The sequence below is a fragment of the Chiloscyllium punctatum genome, chromosome 12 (genome assembly GCF_047496795.1).
Source record: "Chiloscyllium punctatum isolate Juve2018m chromosome 12, sChiPun1.3, whole genome shotgun sequence".
Classification (NCBI taxonomy): Eukaryota; Metazoa; Chordata; class Chondrichthyes; order Orectolobiformes; family Hemiscylliidae; genus Chiloscyllium; species Chiloscyllium punctatum.
In genome coordinates, this window is record NC_092750.1 from 55,374,207 (window position 1) to 55,387,010 (window position 12,804).

Here is a 12,804-nt window from a genome sequence, read left to right on the forward strand (position 1 = left end):
TACAGCCTATAGCCCCCTGCAGCTGGTGGAAGCCAGCTAAGTTGGCAAAGCCTAGTACCCAAGGATTCAGTGAAGTACCCATGGGGAATTGAGGTGAAACGGTGTGATTTGACACAAAGTGTATTGCTAACAGCCTTGAAACCTATGGGGGGGGGGGGCAGGGTGGGTGAGGTCTGCGAGATCCCACACGGAATTCCAATGGAGACTTGAAAACATCTATTTGCATTGGTACAGCTCTCACTTTGATAGGCATTAGGAACAGGATGGCCACCTATGCCCCCTTCAGGTCACAAGTCCTGCTCTAACAGCCGACATATTTCTGTGCCAGTGCCCCAGAATAATGCAGCAACACGGCCCTTCGCTCATCTGGAGACAATGACTTTGAAGACAATGGATTCCGGGCTTCCTGCACCACCTTCACATTTTGAAGGGACTTTCAGCTTCAATGTTTTGATGTGGAGGCTGTTTGGCAGCTGCTGGAGATTGCTGCTGGCCCTGCGCTTCCTGACACATCTGGTCCTCTTCCATATTTCTGTGTTTTCCTTGTATCGTTGCAACAAAGATCAAACAATGCCACTCATGGCATGTAGCTGGCATGGCCAACCCTCTCTTGCATATACAACCCCAGAAACCTGCCCTTTGATATAGCCCACTTAAACATACTCTTTCAGTCACCATTCACTTGGTATTAGATTGACATCACAATTTCAAGAAGAGGTTGGATATATGATTGGGATAAAATGGATCAAAAGATAGGGGGGGAGCAGGAATAGACTTCAAGTCATTCTGCTATAATATGCATTTTGTCAACGCAAAATCACTGTAACGCGATTGACGCATTGGGGGCACTGTTTTCAAAATGCAACCTTTTAAAACGTGTGTTGGTTATAACGCAATTGCATCGCCAACACTTTAAGCGCTGTTTCTAAAGCGCAATCTTTCTATAATGTTGGGTTGCACAAGAACACAATAATCGTGTTGAACAACTTGCATTGAGTTGGATAATCATCTGTGATCATTCTGAAAGTGAAAGGTGAAATGTTGTAATCCTGCTCCTATTTTCTATCTTGCTGAGTTTCAGTGCGCCACACAACAACACATTCCCCACCTCCGGACAGATACCTACTGACGAGCATTATGGGCAGCCAGAGTATCTGTGCTAAAGAACACATCAAGACTGCAATACTGATAGTCTTTAGCTTGAATTGAAGCTAACACATGTGGCACAGCATGGCAAGACAGGTTGGTTGCAAGCATGCAGGCTGAGACAAAAGAAGAAAGCATGAAGGCAGCAAACAAGAAGCCTTGAGATGCAGTCTGTTGTAACTGTGAGCTATGCGTGTCTCTCCATGCAGAGTGCCCTTGGAGCAGCCTTTCAATGTTAGTTACTGGTGTAGCCTGAATTACGGGACTCAACATCCTAAGTGAATTGAAGAAGCTCCATGAAGAGCCTGCGGAGTTGGTAATTGTTAGATGCCAATGTCCATTAACTGGAGTGGCTGGTGCTCATGGATCATACCTTAGATGCTGTTGTGTGGTGACCAACATGAAGGTCCTTGATAGCCAGTGGTGAGCTGAAGTCGCTAGGCCCCCACTCTGACATCCATTTTGAGAATTCTCAATGTTCAGATTGCTTGTGGCCAGTAATCAGATGGAAGCTGCATACTAATGAGGCTAGATGGGCAGTTCATTGAGTTGTTAACAAGCAATAATTGCCCTGAATAGGTAACTGACCACTGCTAAGCAGAATCTCATCTTGACCACCTATGGACTTACTTAAAAATGCTATGAGTTGTTCCCAATGTCAGGATAGGTCTGGATCTCTGCTGCAAATCTGCCACATTTCCTGCGCTCTACCTATGTTCACCTATTCCCACCTCACCACCCTGTACCCCCATCCCCTTTATCTGCAGCTCCTCTGTCCTGAAGAAGAGTTGACTTCTCTACCACCCGATGCTGCCTGGCTTGCTGTGTTCTTCCAGTCTCTTGCTTATCTACCTTGGATTCCTGCATCTGCAGTTATTTTGTTTCTAATATTTCATGCCTTAGCCCACATTATTCATTCCCCTGGAAGATTCTGTCCATAATGTCAGAGGTCAATGCCAAGAATATAGCCTCAATTATGTGTATGTAGTGCAGGAAGAGATTTAATGATCTTATGTAAAGTTCAAAGTAAGACATGGTTGCTAAGGGTTATAGCATCATTAGTTTGATTCACCGGGAAGTTTTGTGGCACAGTTACTAGTATCTCAACCGCTGAACAAAAAGCGTTTGAGTCCCACCTTAAAGGTTAATGACCATGGAAGGTGCATTCATAACATGGCCATATATTTCTAGTTTACTACAGCAAGTGTTAAAATTGGGGGAGTCTCCTAGTTGGCCATGCTTTATTTGGATTAACACCTGGTAACAAGGTAGAGCTCTGTTCCAGAAAATCTACCTGTGGAGACCAGCGAAACCACATGGTTTGTCTGCCTTATGAATTACCAAATGCAGGAAAGCCTCCAAGTCTAAGGCTTGTCCACTGCTCAATTCACAAACCAACATACCAATTTCTCTTCACTCTATCACAATGAGCACTCACTGATGTGCTTCACTACACACTCAACATTTAGTCACTGTCAAGTTTGAGTCTAGACGTCACAGATCACATACACTGGTGAGCTTTAAACTATGGGAACCATCTCTTTCTTACAGCTAAGCTCAGTGCAATTGCAGGAATGATTAGAGAGAAGAGACATACATGCATTCTTTCATATCCATTGTGGAGCTAGTACTGACTTATTATGGCAAAGAACACTGTTGACAGGACTGCTTCAATTCCTCCTCCATTTTCAAGCAGCTTTGCCTACTCTGAATGACCTCTGCTCATTCTCCCAGTTTTGCCCAAGATAAATCCCGATTTGGCCACCCACGTCTGCAAAGAACTGCCAGAGCACACACAATTAATGCTGCATACAGCAAAAATGCGTAGAAATACAAAAAAAAGAAATAACCTAGAAACTAACCTGCAAGTAGTAGACAATCCTCTGAAAAGTGCTGGTGGATGAGGCTCCTTTGTGTTCATTAACATTGTGCTCACTGTACAAAGCAATAGTTGGAAGTTGGAGCTAGAAAATGGAACTCCTGGCATCAAATCAGTATTACACATGAACTTTATAATGCATCATGCGTAAGAGACTTCGTATCACACAATTAAAATGTTCAATAGAGATAAATTTCACCCTCAATAGCTTCCCTCTTCCCAGTCTATACTGGAGAAAAGTACAGCTGATCTCGGATTATATCCCAGGGTATAACACAACACATGGAATGGCCATGGGAGGCGCTAGAGATATACATGAAACCTCTGATTGTCTGCTTTCTGTTTTTCAGATAGTATTGCCTACAGCCATTAAATTGCAATCAGAAAGAAATATTCTTCTGTACATGTGTTGATTTATTATCAAGTCCGTTTGCTCACTCCGTTGACAGGATAACATTCTGTGATGCAGAATGACACCAATTGTTCAATGCCCGCACTCACCATGTAGTCCTACCCTCTCAACCTTGCCCTTTTGGTTGAGGTGTGGTGACCCTCAGTTTAAACCACCAGTTGTTGTTTTTCTCCAGTGTGACTATGGATTTTTTTAAAATCAATGATATCTTTTGCTATATATTACAGCCTTCATCCCTCCAAAGAAAACAATCTATGACATGGGCTTGTTTTGTTTTGGATAGTTAACAGTATATTTCAGTAACTGTAACAGAGATTCCAGAAGAAACTTGTATTTTCGGATGGGACCCATGAATGTCAAAACAGTGACAAGAATACCTCCTGAGAAAGACTGAAATGCTATTTCCTTAGAGTAATGAATATAAATAGTATAATATGTTTAAGTACCAAGAGACACATAAAACATTTGTTACTCAGTGTTTAATAAGACAAGCATCCATGTTTGGAAAGATCACATGATCATTTACACAACACATATTAGTAGCGGAAACATTCCATGATGATCTTTTATAACACAAGAATGTTGTACAGGTAGAAAAAATGAATTTATAACCTTACATGACTTTTATTTAAGTCAAAACACATCATTGCATCATTTGAAGGGGTATTTAAACTTTTTTAATGGGCATATACTATAAAGTACGTTTGTCATAGCTTTCTACCTAATACAGTGACTGCAAGTACTATAGCCATACAGATTGTTTAATAACATCACGTCACTACAAGTTAAATAAGTTAACAATTACTCTTAGGGGATTTTACAATATCTGAGTGAGCATACAAATTATGAAAGCTGGTTTGTTAAACTTGATACAAGTTTTCAAAGTTTCTTTTGAGAAGACATATAATGATACACAGTTACTGATTGCGAATGAAGACTATATTGGTAAGCAATTGAACCAGCAGCTATAGTGATTGAGACTGTCAAAAAGGGGCAACGTACACATGCATACTGAACAGATTACCTCTGTAACTTGAGGAGCAATAGTTTACAAATAGCCTGAAAACTGCAGTCAGTATTTGGTTTATTATACCCTTGGACTCAAGTTTATTTTAAAAGCAAGTATCTGTTCTCACGTTTTGTGCTTCAGGGCATTGGTTGGTATAGCATTTGTTTTTGCGTGTGATGCCCATTCCACCAATTGTGCAGAATTTCAGTCCAAACATATAATAAAATAAAACATACCATACGAACATAAGGCTTTGAAATTATACTTTGGTTCATCAACATTTTTTTTTTAAAAAAAAGCATGCCTAACAAAAAGCCAACTCCCTTACGACAGAAAATATAGAAACATTGACAGCAATTTTATTGAATCTGATCATCATTAGAAAACGGTTTCCTAAAAATCTGGCATGATTAAATCTGTCATTTACAAATGATTCATTTCCTGTAAAGAAGGTAGCTACACAAATAACTCAATTCACCTTGATAAAAGGAGTTAATATGTAATGATGCGCAGCCATATATAAACCAAAGCTTGAACTTGTTGCCACACTTAAAAAAATGAAAATTTGCATGCTACATGACATGCATGTTTAATAAGGCTCATGAAAATATACAATTCCTTTAGGTCTTCTTTAACCACAAAAAGATCCAATGCCAATTGTTCCTTCAAAACCAGACCTCTGCAAAGAGTTTTAAAACATTGGAAATATTCATATTTAGTTAGCTTTTTGCCATTGTAAGTACTGTAAAGTTTTGTACAACAGTTGCAGAAGATGGCAAATACTCTCTAATTTGTTAATATAAATATTATTTGTACATTTTACAAAATGTTGCAATTTGAAATATTTTAAAAATAAAAAAACCACGCACTGTTAGACAAGAACAAAAATGAGACCTCTGAAACTCTATGAATAAAAACATTAACACAAACACAATAACTTCACGATTGTTTACTAATAATAAACGAATGCAAAATTCTTTGAAGTATACAAATTTTCTGAGGTGGAGAGGTGCTTTATTTAGTTCAATATCATGAAGCCACGTTTTACCTATTGTACACACAATTTAAATCAGACACTTAGATATTTATTAATGACACCTAGGCTGTGAATCAACAAAAGTAGCATTTTAAGTGTTTATCCAGAACTCATAGCAGGAATTGCTTTAAGAACATTGTTGTTTTGCTGAAAATTAATTTTCAGCAGTTCTCCTCCAAATTCTAAATATATTCCTAATTATAAAATGTACATTGCACTGTTTTGCCATGAGAATAACTAAAATAGGTGACTGAATACAATCATTAAATGCAGAACTTTGGATAAAGAGCATAATTGAAGAAAAATAAGACACAAGGATTGTACAGTCAGATGCATCTTTAACAATGGTACAGTTTACAAAATGATTTATGATTCTGACAAATCAATTGTTCCATTGTTGCAAGTATGCATCAATTTTAAACATGAATTTCCATCATCCTCTGCATGCCATTCTTTAAAAATATTCAGTTCCAAATCAGACTCCCACTGGAAGTTATCACTGTAAACTCAGAGGAGGATTTTGGACCTTTTTGCTGGATAGAATTCTGCATATAAATAATTGATTTCTGACTTTTTTCCTGTAGCCACAAAATTTAATTTGCAAATTGTGATCATAGTATTTTGTGAACTCTTCTATTGACTAAAATAAAAGAGGAATAATGTTCTTGGTCCCTTCAGCTGCCATAGTCATTGCATTAAGAGGCATCAGTGCATCAGGTGTTGGTCTCCTTAAGTTCATGTGTGATATCAATTTCAGTTCTGCAAGTTCTTAACTTCTAAACATGTAGGATCACAAGACACCGAAACAAACTGTAACAAAGGGACTCAAATATGCTAATAAAGCAGCAAGGATTTAAAAGGTTATAAGCGATTACTTTATCAGCAACTAGAAGCCATTTCTGTTACAAACCTACAGACACTTGTATTTTACATGGATTTTGCACAACATATCCCTTAGACTGACAGGTGGACTGCAACCAAAAATCCCATGCATCTTAGTCTTTATCAAATATTAGATAAGCATCCTTTATGGTCTGATTAACTTATTTTCTTTTAGCTTGTTGGCAATCTGAGTTAACGTGTAACAAATATTCAGTTGTACAACAAATTCACTAAGAAAGGTTTACGAACATGTTTCTCATGCTTTCATTGGAGAGGTGGCTATAGAACTTCCATTTTCATCTGCTGCATCATTCTCCTTACTTCCTCTGTATTGTCCAATGAATGAGCCATCTTCATTGAACTGCACTTCTGGTCCACCATCTTCATACACTGCCAAACTGTCATCACTTCCCGTTGGCTTCACTACCTCATTCAGTGATTGTTGGCTTTCTTTCAATGGTTTGTCTTCATTATCACTGAAAAACAAAATCCACTGTCAGAAGTTTGACACATTGGTAATGAAGATTTGGAAAATCTTCGGTTGCATTGTGCCTGAGAAATTAACAATTATATCATCCTTGATTCTTTTATTAAAGGAGTTTAGTGATTGTCTGATGGTTTTATGTAAGCAATCTTCACTTCAGTAATTGAATTGCTGGTCACTTGATCTCACTATCAATTGATTTATCCCCTAAATTAAAAGATTTCAATCCATTATTACAGTATCTTTTTCAAAGGTTAAATGAGTAATACATATGTACTTTTATATTGAATGGTAAATTGCAGTAATCAATGATTGCTCCAACATTTTATCATGTTCATTATTGTTAATTTGACCACATAAATAGAATTCATTACGGAAAACAATGACAATGTCAGTATTAATTATATCAAATTTTAGATATTCCCAGGAAGTGAAAAGTGGGTTTCTACTGATATTGAGTCATGGAGTTAAGCAGCATGGAAACATACCACTTGGTTCAACCCGTCCATGGTGACCACACATCTCATTCTGATCGAGTCCCATTTGCCAGCACTTGGCCAATATCCCACTAAATCTTTCCTATTCATATACCCATCCAGATGCCTTTTAAATGTTGTCACTGTACCCACCTCCACCACTTTCTCTGGCAGCTCGTTCCATACATGCACCACCCTCTGCATGAAAACATCACATTTCAGGTCCTTTTTAAATCTTTCCCCTCTCACCTTAAACTTATGCCCTCTAGTTTTGGTCTCTCCCACCCTGTGGAAAACAGCTTGGCTATTCATCCTATCCATGCCCTTCATGACTTTATAAACCTCCGATATGTTGCTCTATAGCCAAACACAGTTCCAAAGAGCACAGTATATAAGTAAGTATATAAGACTTACAGCACATAAATAGGTCTTCAGTACCACAGGGTAAATACCGGTATTAATACTCCTTTTATTCTCAATAAGTCTTCCCAAAATGCATCTATACCCTCCACTTGCCCTCTCATTTATTGTTCAGAATCTTCTAGTCCCAGAGGTGACAGGCCTGGAGCAAAAATCAATTAGGGGGTGTGGTGGCACGCCAGAAATGAGCAATTTTCTGAGCTTGACTGGGATTACATGTTGATCAGGAAGCTCCAAGTTCAACCTTCAACTAATGACCACTTAAGGACCTATTCCGAACCGTTTGCAATGATCTGATTGATGGATTGATTATTGTCACGTACCATGATACTTGCGTGTTCTACAGGCAGATTGTACCATGCAAAGTGCATCAGAATACCAGAACAGAGTGCAGAACACAGTGTTACAGCCACAGAGAAAGTGCAGAGAGCGAAAGATCAGAATTAACGTTTGAGAGGTCCATTCAAACAGAGGGGAGGAAACCGTTACTTAATCTGTTTGTGTGTGTATTCAAAGTTTCATATCTTCTGCCTGACAGAAGAGAACATAACCAGTGTGTGAGGGGTCCTTGATTATGACCAGACCTGCAACACTAACTCTGATTTCTCTTCACCGATGCTGCCAGACTTGCTGAGCTTTTCCAGTAACTTCAGGTTTTGTTTCCAATTTACAGCATCTGCTGTTCTTTCGATTTAATTTGATTATGTTGGTTGCTATCCCAAGGTACCGGGAAGTAGGGATGGAATTTATGAATGAAAGGCTGTTTTGAGAGATGGACTGGACTGTGTTCCTTTTTTAGATTAGATTAGATTAGATTACTTACAGTGTGGAAACAGGCCCTTCGGCCCAACAAGTCCACACCGCCCCGCCGAAGCGTACCCACCCATACCCCTACATCTACATCTACCCCTTACCTAACACTATGGGCAATTTAGCTTGGCCAATTCACCTAACCTGCACATCTTTGGACTGTGGGAGGAAACCGGAGCACCCGGAGGAAACCCACGCAGACACGGGGAGAACGTGCAAACTCCACACAGTCATTCGCCTGAGGCGGGAATTGAACCCGGGTCTCCGGCGCTGTGAGGCAGCTGTTCACAACTCTATGGTTTCTTGCAGTCTTGGGAAGTGCAGTTGCCATACTATACTGTGATGATCTCAACTCGAGATGAGCTGAGAAAGAGTTAATCCACCTGAATGGTAAAACAGTGGAGCCAGGGTGTCAGTTATGGGAGAGGCCCCTCAATCAGCACCAATGTGTGTATGATCAAAGAACTTGTCATAGGGCAGTGGGCGGCTGCTGAGAATCATCCCCTGTCCTTGCTTTGATCTCTCTCTCCCCCTTCTCTCTGACTCAAACCCCAACCTCCAAACAACATTACCTGATACTTTGATTCTCTTAATGCTGCTTGTCACACTGGCACCAGTCATCGCCTTCTTGGTCTTTCTGCTGAGTGAAAGACTCTTGCCAGCCTTTGGTTTGGCTGACAGTTCTCACTGGGTGGGATTTCAACCTCTGGAACCTTTTTTGAGAGAAAACCACATGACCGCCATCCAAACAACCTGATTTGAGGAAGGCACAATGGGACTTGTTTTGGAAAGTCCGAATGAGTGTCGTGCCACCTTTTTAGAAAGCAAGCTAGATACCCAGTGAAAATGCAACATTCTATCACTTATAATCTGAACCCTCCTTTTAAATTTAACATTGCTATCCCCTTCAATCACTGGCACATCGTTAAACACCTTTATAATTCTGAAGATCTATTTCAGGTCTCCTCTGTCAAAGAAGGATCTTTGAAATATTCTACTCCAGAGAGCTGTGGATACTCAGTTAGTTTAGTAAAGTCCAGATATAGATCCATAGTTTTCAGATACTAAGGGAATTAAGGGATTATGCAGGAAAAAAAAGGGGTTACACTGGATCAGCCATAGTCTTGGTGACTGGTGAAGTAGATTCAAAGAGTCAGGTTATCGGCTCTGCTCCTGTCTCTTGTGTCACTATGTACAGTAATCCAGGTGCACCAAATGAAGGCTGTCCATACATTTCTGTTTTATTCCATGAGAAATTAAATATTGTGTTCCTTGTTTTGTATAGTTTACATATGTTTTTAAGGAGACAGGTCTTACATTGTTGTCAATCATGGCAACAAAGGCAGGATCTGAGGTATTAGTCCCGTTACTCTATCAATTTACAGCAGTTGCAACAGATGTAGATGTCAAGCATTTACAGCGAGGAGTTGACCTCGGCTGAGTGTTGCAGAATGGCACATTCCAAGGTCCAGGACTACGTGATGCACTAAAGCCGAAGGCAGCTGCTGCCAAGGCACAGTGGGGAAAGAACACCATTTCAGAACACCATGGTGGGTGGCATGGTGGCACAGTGGTTAGCACTGCTGCCTCACAGCACTAGAGATCCGGGTTCAATTCCCGCCTCAGGCAACTAACTGTGTGGAGTTTGCGCGTTCTCCCCGTGTCTGCGTGGGTTTCCTCCGGGTGCTCCGGTTTCCTCCCACAGTCCAAAGATGTGCAGGTCAGGTGAATTGGCCATGCTAAATTGCCCGTAGTGTTAGGGTAGGGGTATGGGTGGGTTGCGCTTCGGCGGGGCGGTGTGGACTTGTTGGGCTGAAGGGCCTGTTTCCACACTGTAAGTAATCTAATCTAATCTAATCTTTCTGCCGAAGTTAAATGGTGATCTGTTAAGTTATCAGATATGCCACCTCCACCACCACCATCACCCCCTCACCACCACCCTCCACTCCATTCTGTGCCTCAAATATATGTAAATATAGCCTTGTACGAGAATGAAATGTCTTTGCTTTGTTTGTTGGATTAAGTCAAACTCCAGTATTTGTTTCTCCATATGCTACTGTACAGGACTAAACTGCCTCAGTGACTATAAAGATATTTTTTATGAATAAAAGTATATTTTTCCAGTTTTAAAAAAACTATTGGTTAACACTGGCTGTATACTGTCTTATCTTCAAATAAAGAACCACATTATTGTACCACTAATTTTGTTTATGATTGGTACATTTACATCAAATAGAAGAACATAGCATTGTTCTTGCCCTTAATTTGGGATTGTACCCAAATTACGGAAGGGATTGCACCATCTGTAAGGGAATGCTCTTCAACATCACTAGTTCATTACATTGTGAAGAAATGGCAAAATGAACCTTCTTATGTTGAATTTAGTTTGCTGTTTATTCAATCAGTGCTAACCTCTTCACATTTTTCCTCATTTTGATTCATCCTTCCTATGCTTCATACGTGATATCGTCTGCAAATTCTGAAACAATCGTTACGAATTGTTATCAGAACCCCTAATATTGAGAGATATTTCTTTCCTTTTAATTCCAACATGTACTGTTTTTAAAAGGAGGACTTCTACAGAAAACGTGTGGGCTTAAATTCAACGACTCCTGTTTAAGCCGATGGAATGTTGCACATGTAAGTTATCAAGGAAACTGGAGTGTGATCTCTTCACTACAATGAATACAGGGGGCTAACAACCTGGGGTCAACAACGGTCAACCCTTGTGGATTATGTAAGAGAAAGTGAGGATTGCAGATGATGGAGACCAGAGACGAGAGTGTGGTGCTAGAAAAGCACAGCCGGTCAGGCAGCATCCAAGGAGCAGGAGAATCGACGCTTCGGGCATAAGGCCTTCATCAGGAATTATGTCCCAAGATTGCAGACACATTTTGTGTTTCTCCCTTTGAAGAATACACAATGAAAGGGGTTAAAAAATAATTTCAACTCTAGTGACATGGACTCATGAGACTGAACACTTTGATGCGTATCATGCTGGGTTCCAGTGTTAGCATGCTGTGGAGATCAAAGTCAAAGAACTATCCTTGAATTATCCCCATGTTGCAGGCAAAGGTAGACCCATCTCACTTTGAGTGCTGCAACAAAAAAAATGGTCAGGCCTAAGGATGTTCCACCAACCCACAATAGCAAGAACCTCACAATTACCCTTGCAGCTGCCAACATCTACAGTATTAGTGCAACAATAACTATAACAATGTCATCTTATCTGCTCTTCACAAATAAGTCAAATACTTGAAACTTGATTATCCTAACGGGACGGGAGGGAAGTATTTTGTTTGGAGAATCAATTGTTCAGATAACCAATCTAATTGCAAACAAGCCATAATTTATGAGTGCCGGTTATCCAAACATGCCTCTGTTATCAAGCAAGACATGCCATAATGCCGTTGAACTGATAACTAAATGCTGAGATGCCTAATGCCATTTTTATTGGACTTTGAGATCTTGTTCAGTTAATTCGAAATGTGGATATTGATGTTTGGATAATGGAGGCTGTACTGTACTCATCGTATCACTTTAATTAGTTTTAACTTTTTGGAGTGACCTGTTATTTTAATATGTGTGTGTGTGTGTGTGTGTGTGTACTACATTTGCATCTCTTCTTGCATACAGCAATTAATATACTCAGTTATTTTGATTAAACAAAGAAATGCTGGCTAAATTGACTCTTTTAAAATATCATTTCACTGGTCTGGAGAAAAAAAGGTATCCTCAAGGGAAGGGATTCCTTTTTTTAATTTGACCTTGTAGCAACCAACTAAAGAAGGGAGCTAGCTCATTCTGACTCTCAGTTGAGGATACCACACCTGGAATCGTAATGAATTGTGGAACCTCAGATGGGCTCTGGTCATAAATCTAGAAATACATAAATGTATCTAATAAACAACAGTGGTCCCACCACAAACTTCTGTCAACCTTTATTTCAGATTTTTACTTAGTTCAAATTTCACCAAGTGCCACGGTGGGATTTGAATCCATGTGCCTAGAAGTTCTGGAGCTCTGGACCACATGACCACTATCTCTCCAAGTCCCTGTTGACTTTTGCATATTTATAGACTCAGCATTGATGTTGATTAGTGGTGCGTGTTACTTGGTTACCAAATATACCACTTGAGGTTCAGGATGGTATTCAAATGGGTGCGCAGAGCTGAATGAGTTGTCCCAGAAGCCACATTGCTTTAGGAGTTAGAGAGAGTACAGCAAGTATCCATTTGAAAATGTAATAA

General features: G+C 39.8%; 1 protein-coding gene across 12 annotated transcripts in view; it reads right to left on the bottom strand.

The window, feature by feature from the left end:
- Window positions 1-3,901: 3,901 nt before the first annotated feature.
- chl1b (cell adhesion molecule L1-like b) overlaps window positions 3,902-12,804 on the bottom strand; it is an 885,223-nt gene continuing 876,320 nt past the window's right edge. For all 12 annotated transcript variants that reach the window (XM_072582623.1, XM_072582619.1, XM_072582621.1 and 9 more), the window contains one exon: window positions 3,902-6,840. In XM_072582623.1, the coding sequence (XP_072438724.1) occupies window positions 6,621-6,840 (220 nt within the window). In that variant the 3' untranslated portion in view covers window positions 3,902-6,620. The remainder of the gene's footprint in view (window positions 6,841-12,804) is intronic.